The sequence below is a fragment of the Anolis carolinensis genome, chromosome 5, assembly GCF_035594765.1.
Source record: "Anolis carolinensis isolate JA03-04 chromosome 5, rAnoCar3.1.pri, whole genome shotgun sequence".
In the NCBI taxonomy this organism is placed as follows: Eukaryota; Metazoa; Chordata; class Lepidosauria; order Squamata; family Dactyloidae; genus Anolis; species Anolis carolinensis.
Window position 1 is genome coordinate 16,639,788 of NC_085845.1, and position 20,736 is coordinate 16,660,523.

Below are 20,736 nucleotides of genomic sequence, written 5' to 3' on the forward strand. Positions count from 1 at the left end.
CCAGCAGTAGCTGTCCCCATGAACTATATCGCACCTAACCCTTTAATAAATTGTATCAATTTGATGGGGGGTTTATTTCAAACTCTTTATCTATTTCTTATATGAAATGTATAGAATCATAGAATCATAGAATAGTAGAGTTGGAAGAGACCACATGGGCCATCTAGTCCAACCCCATGCTAAGAAGCAGGAAATCGCATTCAAAGCACCCCCGACAGATGGCCATCCAGCCTCTGCTTAAAAGCCTCCAAGGAAGGAGCCTCCACCACAGCCCGGGGGAGAGAGTTCCACTATCGAACAGCCCTCACAGTGAGGAAGTTCTTCCTGATGTTCAGGTGGAATCTCCTTTCCTGTAGTTTGAAGCCATTGTTCCGTGTCCTAGTCTGCAGGGCAGCAGAAAACAAGCTTGCTCCCTCCTCCCTATGACTTCCCTTCACGTATTTGTACATGGCTATCATGTCTCCTCTCAGCCTTCTCTTCTGCAGGCTAAACATGCCCAGCTCTTTAAGCCGCTCCTCATAGGGCTTGTTCTCCAGACCCTTAATCATTTTAGTCGCCCTCCTCTGGACGCTTTCCAGCTTATCAACATCTCCCTTCAACTGTGGTGCCCAAAATTGGACACAGTATTCCAGGTGTGGTCTGACCAAGGCAGAATAGAGGGGGAGCATAACTTCCCTGGATCTAGACGCTATTCCCCTATTGATGCAGGCCAGAATCCCATTGGCTTTTTTAGCAGCCGCATCACATTGTTGGCTCATGTTTAACTTGTTGTCCACGAGGACTCCAAGGTCTTTTTCGCACACACTGCTGTCAAGCCAGGCGTCCCCCATTCTGTATCTTTGATTTCCATTTTTTCTGCCGAAGTGAAGTATCTTGCATTTGTCCCTGTTGAACTTCATTTTGTTAGTTTCAGCCCATCTCTCTAGTCTGTCAAGATCGTTTTGAATTCTGCTCCTGTCTTCTGGAGTGTTAGCTATCCCTCCCAGTTTTGTGTCGTCTGCAAACTTGATGATCGTGCCTTCTAACCCTTCGTCTAAGTCGTTAATAAAGATGTTGAACAGAACCGGGCCCAGGACGGAGCCCTGCGGCACTCCACTTGTCACTTCTTTCCATGATGAAGACGACGCATTGGTGAGCACCCTTTGGGTTCGTTCGCTTAGCCAATTACAGATCCACCTAACCGTAGTTTTGTCTAGCCCACATTTTACTAGTTTGTTTGCCAGAAGGTCGTGGGGGACTTTGTCGAAGGCCTTACTGAAATCCAGGTACGCTACATCCACAGCCTTCCCTGTATCGACCCAACTCGTAACTCTATCGAAAAAAGAGATCAGATTAGTCTGGCATGACTTGTTTTTGGTAAATCCGTGTTGACTATTAGCAATGACCGCATTTGTTTCTAAGTGTTCGCAGACAACTTCCTTAATGATCTTTTCCAGAATTTTGCCTGGTATTGATGTGAGGCTGACCGGACGGTAATTGTTTGGGTCGTTCTTTTTTCCCTTCTTGAAGATAGGGACCACATTCGCCCTCCTCCAATCTGCTGGGACTTCTCCCGTTCTCCAAGAACTCTCGAAGATAATTGCCATAAACTGTACATAAACTGCTTCTTAGAAATGTATCAAAATGTAGCCTAGAGACAGACACTCCTCTGTGACCCTGTTAAAATAATCTCCTGGGAATGGAAAAGGTTGGGCAAATCCCTCTGGCTATTTCCCAAGTCGGGTAATCATCAGATTCATTGCATGTATGCAAAGATAGGTGATTTCCTCAGCCATATAAGCCCAAGATATTTGTGCAATTCATCTGAAGCTGAGAGTCTGCCACTCCTCTGTGGAAACAGTAGCTTAGAGTATGTGCATTCATTAACTCTTTTATTGACAGCCAAGCCCTTGATTACCTGAGATCAGCATCTTTGTCCCTTTAATCTTGCATCTTTGTTACCTAAGATTCATATCTTTGTTCAACACGGAACTGGACATTTTAGCTAATCAAAATCTCATCAGCATATCTGTGACTCCCCCACCCCCACCCCACTGCAACTTCCTAGGGGGTCTATACAACTGATTGGTCGTCCAATCCCCAGCTGCCATTCTACCCGCCAAGGGAATCCCTGCCTGGAGGCGGGGAGATCAGCAAAGCTTTCAGCCAATCCCAGCACAGATCATGACCAGTCTCCTTTTCAGCCAATCAGGGGAGGGAGCAGGAGGTTTGAATAGCATCAGAATTGTATAAGATGTCTTGCATTTCTCTCTATCTTTATGCTCATACATTTGAAAACAAATCATTTGTACTTGCATCCCTTTTGGAAAAATTGTAATGAATCTCTTTAGCTTGTCTTCAATCTGTTTCTCTGTCTATCTGGTTTAGTTACACTTGATGGGCATGGATCCTCTTAACCGCAGTCATAGCTGAAATCACTACATCTACACTATAGAATTAATACAGTTTGACACCACTTTAATCGACATGATTTAATGCTATGGAATTATGGTAGATGTAGTTTTACAAAGTTTTTAGATTGCTCTGCCAAAAAAAGTACTGGGACCTCACCAAATGACAACTTCCATGGTTCCTCAGCATTGAGCCATGGAAGTTAAAATGGCATCAGACTGCATGAATTCTACAGTGTAGATGCACCTTCAGTTAACTCAGTACATGAGAGGATAGAAACTTGCCCTTCCCAGTCGGATCAGACAAAAGCAAAGCACTGCATCGTCTCCTTGATTATGTGTTCTTCTTCACTATTAATTTTTATTGTATTGACCACATTTCATGTCTTGGCATCTATGTGTCCTGCTTTTCACCCACAAAATATGGGAAGACATGCAATGAGAAGGGAGAGCCATTTTTTTCAAACCCACAACTAGAATGGTAAGTGGTAGTACAATCTAGAGCTGCATGCAAAGGGACTCTTGAGTATTCACTACTATTTTATGGGCAAGGAAATTGGAGAGAAGAGGGACCATTTCACCTGTCACTCTAGGCAGGGGACAGATGAAATTCTCCAGTTGCTTCTTGGGATGGGACTCACAAAGATGGCTATTTTCTTATGTATTCTTAAGCTTGTTTACTCCTCTTGCAAGTGGTAGCAAGCAATGGCAATTGGACCAGCAAGCTGAGCAACATTTTACAATACTCATAATGATGTTCGAGTTGGTTGATTGTTTGAGACCGGGTTTTGAAGTCTTTCTCAGCCATGAAATTTATTGAGTGACCCTGAGCAAGTCACACTCTCTCAGTCTCAGAAGCAATGGCAAACCTCTTCTGAACAAATCTTTCAAAGGAAACCCTGTGATAGCTTCACTTTAGGGTCACCTAAATAATTTGAAGACACACGACAATAACAACAACCAAGAGCTAGTAAGAAGCTACAAACCACTGAATGGCTGGATCTGAAAATCTGCCTTATATGGCAGTGTACATCCAGCCTAAGAGGTGAAATCCACAGAGCAAATGTCCTTAGAGCTGAGCTGTATAGGCTCTCACTGCAAGCAATTATCCCAGCTTGAACTTTTTCATGAAGATCATCTGTGTTGCGTTTCCTCTAGTTTCATCTTAGAGAACATTCAAAAAGTCTCAAATATCAGCAAGTGAACTTCCAACCTTATAAAAATCACTGACATTTTATCCCTCCATCAACTTTTCTTAAAGCCAATGGTGGTGACATTATTTATGAGCTTTATCTTTAAAAAAAATGCAAGATTTATAACAGATAGCCTATGTGACAAGCTTGGGACTTGGACTCCTCCTTCTCCTTGTTTTTTTTTTAAAAGAAAAAGCACTAATAAAGACCATGAAAATAATAAGGTTCACTTCTGACACAATAAATAAATACTGTACTGCCCTAAATAAAACCATTAAAAGTACACAGCCCTTTTCATTGTGTCTGTGCCATAGATCCTCATATAGTCATTGGTGAAAGCAATTGGAATTATTTAAACAGAGGTTGGATGGCCATCTGTCTAGAACGCTTTTTGTGTATCCTGCATCAAGCTCCTCCTCTATAGATATACAGTGGAGGCCCTGTTGTGTGTCCCAGCATGAAGCTAGGCTGGTGTATACAAGCCACAAGGCTTCCTCCGTAGCAGCACTTTAACTGTGGAACTCAGTAATTCTGTAGTTATCATATATAATATGATAAACAACTAATCTACTGATCAAAAGGTCGGCAGTTTGAGCCTGGGTCACAGTGAGCATCCACCGTCAGCCCCAGCTCACCTGCCCAACTAGCAGATTGAAAGCAGAAATGCGAGCAGATAAATAGGTACTGCTTTTAGTGAGGAGGTAATAAAAGGCGCCCTTAAGGACATCAATTGGGAGGACGTCTAAGGATGACAAAAGCTCCTTGGCATGGAAGATGGACTTGAGCACAGGCTCCAAGGTACCAGAAATAAGATGGGGAAAGCCTTTATCTCTGTTTGTGTATTATCTGTCCTTGTTAATTGTATAATGGCATTGAATGCTTGCCGTATGTGTGTCCTGTAATCTGCCCTTAGTCCTCTTGGGGAGATAGAGTGGAATATAAATAAAGTATATTTATTATTATTATTATTATTATTATTATTATTATTATTATTATTGTTATTATTTTATTGTATGACACAGCAAACAAGATAGATATGCTGGATTTTGTATCACAAAATCACAAGTTGAACACTTCCCAAGTGTCTAGGACTGTGTGATGTATTTTCGGATGATGAGCGCAGATCCCAGTAGGGTGGCCTTTTGCAGTTGGCAGATTGTAATTTTGTCTATTGTTTCCAAATGCCAGCTGAGATCTTTTGGCATGGCACCCAGTGTGCCGATCACCACCGGGGCCACCTGCACTGGTTTCTGCCAGAGTCTTTGAAGTTCAATCTTGAGGTCCTGATAGCGGCTGAGTTTTTCCTGTTGTTTTTCGTCAATGCGACTGTCACTTGGGGTGACGACATCAATGATCCAAACCTTTTTCTTTTCCACAACTGTGATGTCTGGTGTGTTGTGTTCCAGAACTTTTTCAGTCTGGATTCGGAAGTCCCACAGTATCTTTGTGTGCTCATTTTCCAATACTTTTGCAGGTTTGTGATCCCACCAGTTCTTTACTGCTGGCAGGTGGTACTTGAGGCATAAGTTCCAATAAATCATTTGGGCCACATAGTTGTGCCTCGGTTTATAGTCTGTCTGTGTGATTTTCTTACAGCAGCTGAGGATATGATCAATGGTTTTGTCAGCTTCCTTGCACAGTCTGCATTTTGGGTCATCAGCTGATTTTAAGATTTTGGCCTTAATTGCCTTTGTTCTAATGGCTTGCTCCTGGGTTGCAAGGATCAGGCAAGGATTATTATTATTATTATTATTATTATTATTATTATTATTATTATTATTGACTCCATATGGAGAGAATTTAAGATGATGGTGTTTTGCATTTCTAAAGGACAGAAATGATTTCCTGTTATTGTGATCCTTTGCATTTCATAGGGTTTTCTTAGATAGTAAGTAGTCAAGAGATACGGCATCTGGTATTCATTAGTGGTCTCCCATCCAATTACTAACCAAAGCTGACTGTGCTTAGCTTCTAAGATAAGACAGGATCCGGTGCTGAGTATTTAGGCTGTTGGTTTACATAACTTTTGGGAATTGAAATTGCTGTCTGTTTTTTTTAAAAAAAAAATTAAATTATGTTTAACAGTATTTTCCTGTTTTTAAAGTCATTCAGTGGTATTTTAAATTGCTTTAATAATTCCATCTCTACCTTGCCTTGAATGGTTTTGTATATTGTGCATTGCCTTGATGGTCCTCGTGGGCTGGGAGATAATATGTAAATACTGTAAATAAATAATATAAAACCGATATCCATATCTTGAGTGAATGATGAGCCATCTCCTCTTGAGCTCTGGGGAGGAAGAACAGCAAATGAATGGGCATAAGAAATATTCCAGAAATTTAAAGTATTTCTGAAAAATGACACTTAGATTTTCATTGATTAAGACATGAGCATATCGTCACCACAAAAGTGTGTGTGGTTCTAATTTAATGAGAGTTCTTGGGGCGCTTAAATCAGAAAAGATTTGAAGGCACACCACACTCAAGTTCCTTCCGTACATCTTCCGTCAAAGGGTACATCTACACTGTAAAATGAATTGAGTTTGATGCCACTTTAACTACTATGGCTCAATGTTACGGTATCACAGGAGTTGTGGTTTTACAAGGTCTTTAACCTTCTCCGCCAAAGAGCACAGGTGCTTCCCCAAACGACAGCTCCTATCATTCCATAGCATTGAGCTATGGCCATGCAAGTGCAGCCAAACTGGATTCCTTCTGCAATGTAGATGCACCCTGGACATTGGTTATGGTATATAATATGTCCCTAGTCCCTTGAGGGAAAATGAGAAGGAATTTTAAATCTAGTTAAGACAAAACTCAGTGATAGGAAGGTTGGGCTTCCCAGGAATATTCTTCCCTTCCTTTCTATCAGCTGTTCTCTTTTTTCTTCCTTTGCCATCTTATTCCTTCCTTATTTTTTCCTCATTCTTTCATTCTTCTTTCCCTCTTGCCTGCTCATTTTCTCCTCCCCCTTTCTTTCTTTAACATTTTTTCTTTCTCCTCCAGTCTTTCATATTTTCTCTTGCTTTTTCCTCTGCTTTTCTCCCTGCGTCTTATTTTTTTCATTTCCCTTTCCTACTTCTTATCTTTTCCAGTCCTTTCCTATACTTTCCTATATCCTCTTTTTCTATATTTTCCCCTTTTCTTCTTCATTGCCCCTGTTTTACCTTTCTGCTTCTCTATTTTTCTTGTCTTTGCTTTTCTACTTTCTACACTGGAAATCCCTGCCTATTTTTTTTTGAGTGTTCTGTTATTGACGGGATCCTTTTCCTGCCTTTCTTTCCTTTGTTAAATTTCTTTTCCATTTCCAGTGTTTACTATTTTCCTTTACTTCCCCCTTTTTCTACTTCTCCTTTCCACTGTCTTCTTCACTTTTTTCTACTCTACTCTCCTCCTAGCTTTGTCTTTTGCTACTTTCATTTTCCTTTCCCTTTTCCCTCTTTTCAACATTTTTTCCTGGTCCCTTTTTAAAAAAAAAAAAACTTTCCTCTTTTCTATTTCCTCATCTACATTCATAGGGTGGTGGCGCAATGCGTTAAACCCTTGTGCCACTGAACTGCTGACCTGAAGATTGACAGTTTGAATCCGCGAGATGGAGTGAGCTCCCACTTGTTAGCTCCAGCTTACGAGGACATGTGAGAAGCCTCCCAGCGGGGTGGTAACACATCCGGGCATCCTCTGGGCAACGTTTCTGGAGACGGCCAATTCTCTCACACCAGAAGCAACTTGCAGCATGTTCTCAAGTAAAAAAAATCTACCTTCTTTTTCTACTTTGGGCTTTTTCTACTTTCCTTTTCCATTTTCCTACAGTTCCCTTTTTTTACTTCACTTTCCTCTTTTCTACTCCCCCCTCCTCCATTTTCATGTTTTTACTTTCCTTCTTTCTTTTTTCACTTTCCATTTTCCTCTGCTTCCTCTTTTTTAAACTTTACATTTCTTCGTTTCTACTTTTTTCAGATCCCTGGAAAGTTCTCTTTTCCACTTGCTCCTCCTTTCCTTTTCAAGTTGCTTCTTCTCTCCCACTTTCTCCTTTTCTCTTTCCTTTCTCCCTTCTATTTTCCTTTCTTTCCCATTTACTAGCAGACCTTTTGTCCTGGATCTATCATCATAACATTTTTACTATTCTCTGCTTCATTAGCTCCAAAAAAAATGTCCAGAAATATAGTCACTTGTGTTGGGTTTTCATCCCTGGACTGCACAAGTTTTTGTGTCCTCAAGTTTCTCGTCCTCAATGAGTAACTAGACTAGAGACAGGGCTAAGCTGAGGGATTCCTTCCCGTACATTCCTATATATGTTTCCTACTTTGTCTTTCCTCTTCTCTGCTTGCCACTCTCTCCTCCCACTTTGATTAATAATGGAATTTCTATGAGGGAACTTCCTCTTAAGTTTCAAACTGCCCTGCGTTGACCATGAGGTCTCCATCATTTTGTCTGCTTTTCTTTCTCCCTGTGAGGATGCACATGTTGCCTCTCTCTAGGCAAAATGTAGTTGCATGGCTAATTTACCTTTTACCTTCTTTAGAAGATGAGATTTAATAAGCTAGTTAGCTCCAAGACCTTTTCTATCTTTTTACTTCAATAAATATTTTTGAACCAAAGTTCTGACTCTGCAATCCTGAGACATCCTAAGGAATAGAAGGCTATCCTTTCTCTCCACATGTAGGTTTCTGCTGATTATGGAGTTTACTTTTGGTACTCTATAGGTAAAGGTAAAGGTTTTCCCCTGATGTTAAGTCCAGTCATGACCGACTCTGGGGGTTGGTGCTCATCTCCATTTCTAAGCCGAAGAGCCAGCGTTGTCCATAGACACCTCCAAGGTCATGTGGCCAGCATGACTGCATGGAGCGCTGTTACCTTCCCACCAGAGCAGTACCTATTGATCTACTCACATTTGCATGTTTTCGAACTGCTAGGTTGGCAGGAGCTGGGGCTAACAGCGGGTGCTCATTCTGCTCTCTGGATTTGAACCTGGGACCTTTTGGTCTGCAAGTTCAGCAGCTCAGCGCTTTAACACACTGTGCCACCAGGGGCCCCGCTGGTACTCTATATTTTGGTGGAATTGCCCCAACTGATGGCTATTTTTGAGCCTAACAGCTCAGATTCCCCAACAACCTGAAATAACCCAAAAGTGAATTTAAAAAAAAAACACCACAACATCTTTCCCACAAAGTTTCCACAGAGGAAGTGGGTGGGAGTTTCCTGGAAAAGGCAATGAAGCAAACAATTGTTTTAATATCCATCTCATTTTCAAACTCACTCACCCTTTTGAGAATTACTTTGTGAATGACCAGTTTTTATGATTGAATCTCATTTGTAAAACCAAAACATCTGAACCTTCTCCTTTCCTATCTTTTCATAGAATCATATAGATGGAAGAGACCTCATGAGCCATCAAGTCCAACCCCATTCTGCCAAGAAGCAGGAAAATCGCATTCAAAGCACCCCCAACAGATGGCCATCCAGCCTCTGCTTAAAAGCCTCCAAAGAAGGAGCCTCCACCACACTCTGGGGCAGAGAGTTCCACTGCTGAACAGCTCTCACAGTGAGGAAGTTCTTCCTCATATTCAGGTGGAATCTCCTTTCCTGTAATTTGAAGCCATTGTTCTGAGTCCTAGTCTCCAGGGCAGCAGGAAACAAACTTGTTCCCTCCTCCCTATGACTCCCCCTCACATATTTATACATGGCTATCATGTCTCCTCTCAGGCTTCTCTTCTGCAGGCTAAACATGCCCAGCTCTTTAAGCCGCTCCTCATAGGGTTTGTTCTCTGGACCTTTGATTATTTTAGTCACCCTCCTCTGGACACATTCCTGCTTGTCAATATCTCCCTTCAATTGTGGTGCCCAGAATTGCACACAGTGTGATTCCAGGTGTGGTCTGACCAAGGCAGAATAGAAGGATAGCATGACTTCCCTGGATCTAAACACTAGACTCCTATTTATGCAGACCAAAATCTCATTAGCTTTTTTGCTGCCGCGTTGCATTGTTAGCTCATGTTTAACTTGTTGTCCACAAAGACTCCAAGATCTTTTTCACAGGTACTGCTGTCGAGCCAGGCGTCCCCGATTCCAATTCCGTATCTTTGCATTTCATTTTTTTCTACCTAAGTGGATTATCTTGCATTTGTCCCTGTTGAACTTCATTGTGTTAGTTTTGGCCAATCATCTCTCTGATCTGTTAAGATTGTTTTGAATTCGGCTCCTGTATTCTGGAGTATTGGCTATCCCTCCCAATTTGGTGTTGTCTGCAAACTTAATGATCCTGCCTTCTAACCTTTCATCGAAGTCATTAATAAAGACGTTGAACAGAACCGGGCCCATTTCATTTTTTCTGCCCAAGTGGAGTATCTTGCATTTGTCCCTGTTAAACTTCATTGTGTTAGTTTTGGCTCATCTCTCTCTCATTCCTTCTCCTTCTTCATCATTCAGGCAAGAGGCATCTTATAACTGATTTTAATTGATCTATCTCTTTTAGAAAAAAACAAAACAAAGTGCATTGTATTGAACTGGTCTTGCAAAGGCTTCTCTTCTCTTTGCAAGCCGAAACATCTTGGTATAAATTAATTAAAGGTTAAGATGGCAATACGACAGGACCATGGAGACTTCCTTTAGAAAGAAAGCGAAATGTACATATTCATTGTTTATACACACAAAACCAAAGCCCAGCAATCCACATTTTTCAAAGTCAGTTACAGCAAGTGAACAAACTGTGGATTTTTTAAAATAGAAATAAGGCAGAAATAACTCACCATAAAATATTTTACAAATTTGTGTGTGTGTGGTTGTGGTAGGGGTTTGTTACTTGTTTTAATCTCCTCCAGGGCTTTATTTTTGTATTTTTAAAAATTATATTAAAATTCCACACTAATAATTAAGTAATTTCACTGGCATAAGAAACATGTCTTGATGCTTGGCAAACCAAAAAAGATTGTGTGGGGAGTATTTATTCATTAGTTTTATTTTCTAGGAATTTGACAGGGAATTAAAGGAGAATGTGTGAGCTACAACCTGTAATGTACATATTCACTTACAACATCTCCAGCTGGTGGGTTGATGTCAGTTTTCCGGGCTGTATTGCCAAGTTCCAGAAGCATTCTCTCCTGACGTTTTGCCTGCATGTATGGCAGGCATCCGCTGAGGTTGTGAGGTCTCTTGGAAACTAGTCAAGTAGGGTTTATATATCTGTGGAAAGTCCAGGGTGGGGGAGAGAACTCTTGTCTGTTTGAGGCAGGTGTCAATGTTGCAATTGGCCACCTTGATTAGTATTGGCCTTGCAGCTTCAAGGTCTGGCTGCTTCCTGCCTGGGGGAATCCTTTGTTGGGAGATGTTAGCTGGTTGTTTCTTGTCACCTGTTTTCTGAGTGTTGCTCTTTATTTACTGTCCTGCTTTTATTTTGTTTATTAATACTGCTATTTAATGCAGTTTTCCAGGCTGTATGGTCATGTTCTAAAAACATTCTCTCCTGGCATTTAGCCCACTTCTATGGCAGGCATCCTCAGAGATTGTGAGTTCTGTTGGACAATTTCAACAGAAAGGAGGAAATCATGAAAATGAACACAAGTCTACCAGTCTTTAAAAACTCTAAAATCAGGACAGTAAAAAAAGAACAACAGTCAGAAAACAGAGGAATTCCAGACAGGAAGCAATCAAGCCTTGAAGCTGCAATGCTTTTCAATGCTAATCAAGGTGATTAATTGCAGCATTCACACCTGCCTCCAACAGACAAGAGTTCTTTGTCCTACCTTAGACCTTCCACAGATATAGAAACCCCACTTGCCTAGTTTCCAGCAGACCTCACGGAGCCTCCGGTGGCCTAGGGGATAAAGGCCTAGGGGATAAAAGCCTCGTGACTTGAAGGTTGGGTTGCTGACCTGAAAGCTGCCAGGTTCGAATCCCACCCGGAGAGAGTGCGAATGAGCTCCTTCTTTAAGCTCCAGCTCCAAGCGAGGACATGAGAGAAGCCTCCCACAAGGATGCAACGTCCTTGCAGACGGCCAATTCTCTCACCCCAGAAGCAACTCAGGTTGCTCCTGACACGAAAAAAAAGCAGACCTCAAAACCTCTGAGGATGCCTGCCATAGATGTGGGTGAAACTTCAGGAGAGAATGCTTCTGGAACATGGCCATACAGCCCGAAAACTCACAGTGATTCCAGGCCATGAAAGCCTTCCACAACACAGAGTTAGTTGTTCATTGTTTCTAAACAGAAGTTGAACGGGCATCCATTGGGAGTGGTTGTGATTGCGTTATTCCTGCGCCTGACTTCAAAGTGGGGCCAAAACTGGTGTAGACGCCCCCTAAGCCACTGGGAACCAAAGATACTACATCCCCCCTCCCCTTATATTATTCACAGTTCAAAGAAGTCCAGCAGCCGCCCCTGGGCGACTCGCTTGTGTTCAGCCATAAATGTATTTACAAAAAGTCAACGAGAGATTTCCTGAAGCGGAATTGAACCCTGTCCCCTTTTTCTAGAGTCGGGGAAGTTTGGGGGTGGGACTGAGGAGCCGTCGAGGGTCTTCCCATTCCTTCCCTTCCTTTCCTTCCTTCTTTCTTTCCTTCTCCTCCTGCGGATGGATAGAAAAATAGAGCTGTACACTTGTCCTCCGAGCGGTCCTTCGCCTAAGAAGAGCCCTCGTTCTCCGACGTGTGGAGCAGGAGCCCGGCCCCGACCGCCCCTCCGCTTCCCCCTCCGCCTCCTCCTCCGCCGGCCTTGTGCTTCTTGAGCAGCTGGGCGATCTTCTCGTCGTCGGAGTTGGGGTCCAGGGGCCGGTTGTAGTCGTCGTCCTCCTCCTCGTTCTCCGAGGCGCCCTTCAGCCGCTCCGTCTCCGAGTCCTGCTTCTTCTTGGCCGTCGCCATCTCCGCCGCGTGCTTCTTCCGCCACTTGGTCCGGCGGTTCTGGAACCAGACCTGGGAGACAGGGACACACGTCAGACCACACCGAGAAGCCACCGAAAGCCACAAACATTTCAACAAAAAGGGGGAAACCATGAACATCAACACAATCTGGCTACCTGTATTTTTAAACACTCAAATCAGAACAGTAAACAAATTCCTCTGTTTTCCTCACTGAAAACAGAGGAATTCCAGACATGAATCAATCATGTAACACCTCCGAACAAAGGATTCCCCCAGGCAGGAATGAAGCTTGCAAGTCCATGAATGCTAATCAAGGTGATCAATTACAACATTCACACTGGCCTCCAACAGACAAGAGTCCTTCTCCCACCCACGAACTTCCACAGATACATAAACCCCCCTTGCTTAGTTTTCCAATATACAGTTTTCCCTCACTTATCACTGAGGTTAGGTTCCAGGACCACCCGCAATAAGTGAAAATTGTTGGGAATCACCCTGGACCACTGTAGTCAGATAGATGATAGGATTAGATTGAGGGAATCCTTTCCCTGTTTCCAAAGCATGCCTACCCTGTTTCCCCTAAAATAAGACATCCCCAGAAAATAAGACCTAGTAGAGGTTTTGCTGAATTGCTAAATATAAGGCCTCCCCCAAAAGTAAGACCTAGCAAAGTTTTTGTTTGGAAGCATGCCCGCCGAACAGAACACCAGAACATGCAGGTTTGGTAAATGTACATACCATAGATTGTTGTACATGGAAATAATGGTAGTAACAATAAATTCTTGATAGGATTCACAGTTTATCTGGTTATGCTAGTTTGTGATGACAACTACTGTACAGGATATAATAAATGTTCATTTTTTTGTTCATCGATAAATGTGAATTCTTCTTCATGGAAAAGTAAGACATCCCCTGAAAATAAGACCTAGAGCATCTTTGGAAGCAAAAATTAATATAAGACACTGTCTTATTTTCGGGGAAACACGGTAGATAGGCTTTACTGTGTTTCCCCTCTTTCTATCCTGTTTATGTCACATCCCTTACTTTGATGTTAGTAGAAATGTGAATCTTCAGGGACACTAACTTCTCATTGGTCAGAATGCTTTATGGCCCCAATAAACTGGACCATGAGGTAGGAACAATTTGGGTTCAGTCTCTCGCTCTCTTTGTTCTTCAAGCTAATAGCAGCATCTTGCTGCCCCTCCAGGCAAGATGTAACTATCTAGATGTTTGTTATTTTTCCTTTCTTATTTTTTGTCTTAGAAACTAGCCCAGAGAGCTAGACAGCTCCCAAACCTTTCTATCTAGAATGGAATTCTTTTTACCTGAATAAATGTTTTTTGAACTTTTACTGAGCCTCTGCAATCGATTGCCATCCTAACTGAAAAAGGCTTCTCTTTGCTCACCGTGTGTAAGTATCTGCTGTTTTGAAAGTCTGCTTTTGCTACTCTGCTATATTTTGGTGGAATCTCCCCCACAGAGGGTTAAATTGAGTCTAACCACTCAGAGATTACCACAACAAAAATCCACAAACTAGGGACGCTATATTTATTTTAATATTTATACATTATTTTAGTAGTTATACACTATTTTAAGTCTTTATCAACCAATCGTATGTCCTTCTCCTCCTGTTGTCGCTTGGGCTCCTTTTCTCTCCCTTTGGCTTCTCCTTCCTCCCTTCCTTAGGCTGTAAAACGTATTTTTTTTACTATTCTTGTAAAAAAAGAATTTTTTTTACTATTCTTGTAATAGTCTTTTGGAGTTTATTGAAAAACCACGAAACAGCGAATTCGCGAAAAGTGAACCGCGAAGTAGTGAGGAAAGACTGTACCTCACAACCTCTGAGGAAGCCTGTCATAGATGTGGGTGAAACGTCAGGAGATAATGCTTCTGGAACATGGCCATACAGCCCGGAAGATGCAAAACAACCCAGTCAACAGTTGTGCATCAAAAGGCAATGCGATTCGAGGCTGATAGTCCCAAGGTCAAGGGAAGTTATAATATCACCACTCTGTTTTGTTTCAGTCACACTACAGGCAGACTAGGGCTGGATCTACACTGCCCTCTATCCCAGGATCTGGTCCCAGATTATCTGCTCTGAACTGGATTTTTTTTTCTGCCAGGAGTGACTTTAGAAACTGCAAGTCGCTTCTGGTGTGAGAGAATTGGCCTCCTGCAAGGATGTTGTCCCGGGGATGCCTGGATGTTTGATGTTTTACTATCCTGTGGGAGACAACTCTCTTGTCCCTGCATGGGAGCTAGAGCTGCCCGACGGGAGCTCACCCCACTCTCAGTTTTTGGACCTCCGACCTTTTGGTCAGCAGTCCTGCCAGCACAAGGGTTTAACCCATTGCACCACTGGACACTCCTTTGAATAGGAGTCTACACTGCCAGATAATCTGGGATACACAGATAATCTGAAATCAGATCCTGGGATATAGGGCAATGTAGAGCCAGTCTGAGAAATTGGAGGACATGATGGTGGGAACTTTTTAAAATTTTAGCCCACTTGGCATGGAATGACCCATATAAAATCCAGATTATTTTCTTTGAACTGGATTATATGACAGTATAGGCTCATATATAATCCAGTTCTAAATAGATAATGTGGATTATCTGCTTTGATAATCTGGATTACATGGCAGTGGAGAAGGGGCCTCAGTAGACCACAAATTGAACATAAATCAACAGTATAATGCAACAGCTAAAAAACCAATGCAATATTCGGCTGTATATTCCTGTATGGCAGAGAATTGGACTGGGTGGCCCTTGTGGTCTTTTGTCCATGATTCATCCTTGATGACCACCAACCTGCATTCAAAGTCATGACCAGGTAGCTATTCTATTCTGGAATCTAAGATAATATGAGAGGGAGCTAATCAAGGAGGTAAAATAATGCCCCTAGATCAGAAGTTCTCAACCTGGTGTCCCCAGATGTTTTTGGCCTACAACTCCCAGAAACCCCAGCCAGTTTACCAGATGTTAGGATTTCTGGGAGTTAAAGGCCAAAAACATCTGGGGACCCTAGGTTGTGAACCACTGCCCTAGATGCAGATGAAATTTATCAAATTTCCATTGACTTCGACATGTATACTCTAAGTGGAACTGATATTGGATTTCACCCACCCAGAGTGGAATCAGGCAGTCCTTTACAGACTGCTGGACTACAACTCCCAACATTTCTCACATTCAAGTGTATTGGCTAGAGGTGCAGGGATTTGCAGTCTAACAACATCAATTTGTTGATACCACAATCAGCTTACCACTACCACTACAGCTACCACAATCCCTTACCACTGGCAATGTTGATTGGGTCATTGGGGAGTTTTAAGCCAAAACATCTGGAGAGATCATGTAATGATTAAACTTGGAGGATAAAACTATGGGGTATTCCAGATGATCTTGGAGGACCCCAAGAAGCTCTAGCCAATATAACCTATGATGGACAATGTTGAGAGCTGCACTCCAACAATATCTGGAGGACCACGTGAGACCCAGCCTTGGCTAGAAAAAGAAACTGGAATTGTGGAGATCCATATTCAAATTCCTACACAGCCATGAAGCTCCCGGAATTACCTTGAGAAAATTTCACACTCTCATTTTAAGATTGAGTTGTTGTGAAGATAAATTGGGGGTGGAGGAGAAAACCATGGATCCAATACACTTGAGAGACCCCCTGTATGAAATCTTGAAGAGGTCTTGCTTGGTTTAGTGCAGGCCTGAACAACATGTGGCCCTCATAAGGCTTTAGTGTGGCCCACAGAAGCTCTGAGAGTAAGGCTCCCTCTACACTGCCATATAATCCAGATTATCAAACTGATAATCCACAATAACTGCTTTGAACACACCATTTCAGAAGAAAGGCTGCTTGTGCTTTACAGACTATAGCAAAGCCTTTGATTGTGTAGATCATTAAAAGGTTTCTTAAAGAAATTAGTGTGATACAAGAGTTGACTGTCCTGATATGTCATCTGTATTAATGACCCCCTTTTTTTGAGTTTTTGATATTCAGGAGTATGAATGACACAAATTCAGAGAAATGTAATGGTTTCAAGTGATCAAAAGCATTCTAGATGGAGAGACCCTGACTCTGAAAGACTTGAACAAGATTGTTGATGACATGGTAACTTGGAGGTCCCTCTTTCATAGGCTCACCATACATCAAAGTCAACCTGTTAGCAATTAACAATGTGTTCCTAAGAGCAGAGAAGATGGACAGTTCCTAAATCAGTGAGATTATGAATGTGTTTTGAGTTTTAGTCTTAACTTTAAATGAGTAATTCTAGCTGTTAGGTGATAGGATTCAGAACTTTGGAAAGCTCTTTGAAGGTTTGGACTAAATCCCAGAATAGGTTTGCCACATCACTGACAGTGGAATCACTACTTTTTAAAGAAGGTACCATTGAACCTCCCATAAACACTTAGTTGGCTACTGTAGGATCAGAATACCCAGCCAGATGGTTCTTAGATCTACCACAGTTCTTCTTGTGTTAGTTAAAGAAAACTAACTAATGAGACATCTTCTTTCTTATGGACTTGGAACCCACAAACATGGTGTATGGTTTGAGTATTGGACAAAGATACTGGAAGACCAGAGTTCAGCACCCAACATAATTATGGAAACCCAGTGATTGACATCATTTCAGCAGAAGGCCATTGCAAACCTCCTTTCATACCCTCACCAATTTCTACCAAGCAACTGCTTTCAATTCTGAATGGCTAAGTACTATAAATTCCTATCCTAAACATACACCTCCATCCAAACTGGGAGATCACGTAGAGGAAGATTTTCCAGTATCATCCAAAGCCCTGTTATATCTCAATATGATGACTATCCACTGAACTACTGGGGAAACTTTGATCATTGGCATGCATCCACTGCCAGATTTGCATCTTTCCAAGCAAGGAATAAATTCCACTGAAATCAATGGAATTTACTTCCAAGCAAATGGGGTTGAGATTGTGCCACTTTTTTATTATTGTAATAAATGTTATTGATAGTATTTCCATCATGTATAGCATTATCCACACCAGTAACCATTACTTTTATTCATTATTTCATCAATTAAATTAATATTCATACTGCAAAACCCTGTTCATGACTACTCAGAAGTAACTCTCAGGGAATTCATCAGGGCTTACTAACATATAACTAAGTATAAGATTGTGAGATTAGCACACAATGCTGTTGAATTTGAGCATTATTTACCTACTGCCATGTGGAGTCTCATTCATACTCCTGAATATCAAAGACTCCAAAAAATGGATCATTAATAATAATTAACACTCATGTCACAGCTACTACTCTCACTAAAGATTATTTGGAATTATTATCATATCTCTGCCTTTCATGTTAACATTTGTTTCAATAATTCTTATCTGTTCCATAATTGCTGTGACTGCTACGAAGCTATTGTAATTCACAGTTAATTCAGCAAGGAGGACAGGTGTATTCCTACAGTGGCGTTTAGAATAAATTATTCCTTTTCCTTCAAACAATGGAGGGCTTCTGTAAAAGACAGCTCATATTAGGAGGTCAAATAATAATATAATGTTATCTTTCATTTCAATATAGCGTGTTCAATGCTGAGAGTTTATAGCAATTGCATAAAGTTCATAGAATAATATAATCCCCAGACATTTTAATTAGTCATAGGAAAGACTAGGTTTCAAATTGATTCGAAGGCCCCTTCTATACTGCTATAGAAAATCTAGATTATCTGCTTTGAACTGGTTTATATGGCAGTGTAGACTCATATAATCCAGTTCAAAGCAGATAATGTGGATTATCTGCTTTGAAATCTGGATTATATGGCAGTGTAGAAGGGGCTGAAATCTCACTTTTAGACTTCCTCCCAGTTAAACAGTCTTCACCCATTTTAGATGTAGGTTAAGGCTATACAGTGGGGATACCCAAATAATAATAATAATAATAATAATAATAATAATAATAATAATAATAATATCTATCAGGACCTCAAGATTGAACTTCAAAGATTGAACTTCAATATTTGAACTTCTGGCAGAAACCAGTACAGGTGGTCCCTGTGGTGATTGGCACATTGGGTGCCGTGCCAAAAGATCTCAGCCGGCATTTGGAAACAATAGACATTGACAAAATCACAATTTGCCAACTGCAAAAGGCCACCCTATTGGGATCTGCACGCATCATCTGAAAATACATCACACAGTCCTAGACACTTGGGAAGTGTTCGACTTGTGATTTTGTGATACGAAATCCAGCATGTCTATCTTGTTTGCTGTGTCATAATAAAATAATAATAATAGACAAATAATCACATTATTCGCTGATACATCACATAGTCCTAGACACTTGTATTGCATCACACCTAGACCAGTGTGATGCAATACAAAAGTCAGCAAAGTGATATTGTTTATTGTGTACTAATCTTACTGTGTATCAAATAATAAACAACTTTATTTATATTCCGCCCTCTCTCCCCAGGAGACTCAGGGCAGATCAAATCCTTAGATGCTCAAACCCCATCTTATACAATGGCCAGTAAAATGATGCCCCTTATAAAAGTGGCAAAATCAAGATTTGCTTTTTTAAAATATTATTTTTGAGCCATTGGATATATAAGATTCAGTATCCAACTGTAATCCTATCTTCACTCACTGAGAAGCAAGCTCCTTTCCAATCCATAGGATTTAGTTCCAGAGTAAACCAGTATAGGAAGGGGACTCCCAGACCAGAGTTCAAATCTCCACTTGACCTTGGGCACATCACACTCTCTCAGCTTCAGAGAAAACATTGGCAAACTCTCTCAGATGGAATCTTGCTAGGAAAGCTCCCAAAGGGTTCATCTTAGGGGTTCCCATAAAGCAGAAATAACTTGAAGGCACACAACAACGACAAAAGACTATACAATTGCAAATTACATTAATGGCATGGACCACCCTTAGTATCATCCAGGTGACAATCTGAAGTCTTTTCAGCATCACTGACTTGTGCAGTCAATTTTTAATATAATAGCGACTAAAATTTTAGTAACTAAAGCCTTTGAATGGCATCATTACAAATAGAAAAGAAACCCCTCATTGTTTTCAATATCTGTGTTCTTTATTTGTTTTTTCTATTCTCTCTCACCTATCCCTTTATTTTGTTTTCCTCCAGGCAAGCTTCTTATGTGCCATTCAAAGCGAGTTGACCTTATGGTTTGTAAATCCAGACAGATAGGGAGTTAGGGAAATTATACCCAAGAAACTTGAGATAAAACAGGTTAGAACTTTAGCCTCTCTTCCAGTCTTCCCTTTCTGTCTTTCTTCCTTTCCTTTCCTTTTTAATATGTCCTTCCTTCCCCTTCCCTTCTAGGTAAGATAAAGGTAGATAAAGGTTTTCCCCTGACATTAAGTCTAGCTGAAGAACCGGCTTAGAAACCTCCAAGCCGGAGCAGTATCTATTGATCTACTCACATTTGCATGTTTTCGGACTGCTAGGTTGCCAGAAGCTGGGGCTAACAGCAAGAGCTCACCCCGCTCCCCGGATTCAAAGCTCACCGGGGTTCCCCTTCCAGGTAAAAGGGCCTGAAATTGCAGCCTAACTTTAGAGTAGCAAGCTTCATTGGAAACAATTGAATTTTCTTCAAAGCAAACGTGGAACTGGATTGCAGACTCTAAAAACTCTAAAATCAGGACACTCAGAAGACAGGGGAATTCCAGGCATGAGACAATCAGGGCCAACTAACACCTCCCAACAAAGGATTCCCCCAAACAGGAAATAGCCAGGCTTTGAAGCTGCCAGGCTATTCAATGCTAATCAAACTGGACAACTGAAAAAAATCACATTTGCCTCAAGCAGATAACAGTTCTTCCTCCCAGTCTGGACATTATTCACTAGATATATAAACCCCACTTGTCTAGTTTCCAACCGAACTCACAACCTCTGAGGATGCCTGCCATAGATGTGGGAGAAAGGTCAGGAGAGAATGCTTCTGGAACATGGCCATGCAGCTCGGAAAACTCACATCAACCCAAGATACAGATATTCATTTTCATTGGTTTTTAATGTTATAATTTTATGTTCTGGTTTGAAACGTGCATACTGTTCTGGGAGTATTTTGTCAGAAGGTGGTGTATATATCTTGAAACACACAAGGAATCTGGTCAGTTTCTCAGAAACTGATCCAATGGACTAGAAAATACACTGGACAGAAGAAAAAGCTACTCTCCTTTTAAAATCCATCTGCCTTTAATATATTTAATGTGTGGACTTGTTCAGGGCTGGATGGATAGACCATGAGCTTAGGAAACAGGGGAATTCCAGACAGCAAACAATCAG

At 41.3% G+C, this 20,736-nt stretch overlaps 1 protein-coding gene across 1 annotated transcript in view; it reads right to left on the bottom strand.

The window, feature by feature from the left end:
• Positions 1 to 12,064: 12,064 nt before the first annotated feature.
• nkx6-1 (NK6 homeobox 1) overlaps positions 12,065 to 20,736 on the bottom strand; it is a 20,020-nt gene continuing 11,348 nt past the window's right edge. The window contains exon 3 of the mRNA XM_062981730.1: positions 12,065 to 12,485. Coding sequence (XP_062837800.1) covers positions 12,198 to 12,485 — 288 coding nt within the window. The 3' untranslated portion in view covers positions 12,065 to 12,197. The remainder of the gene's footprint in view (positions 12,486 to 20,736) is intronic.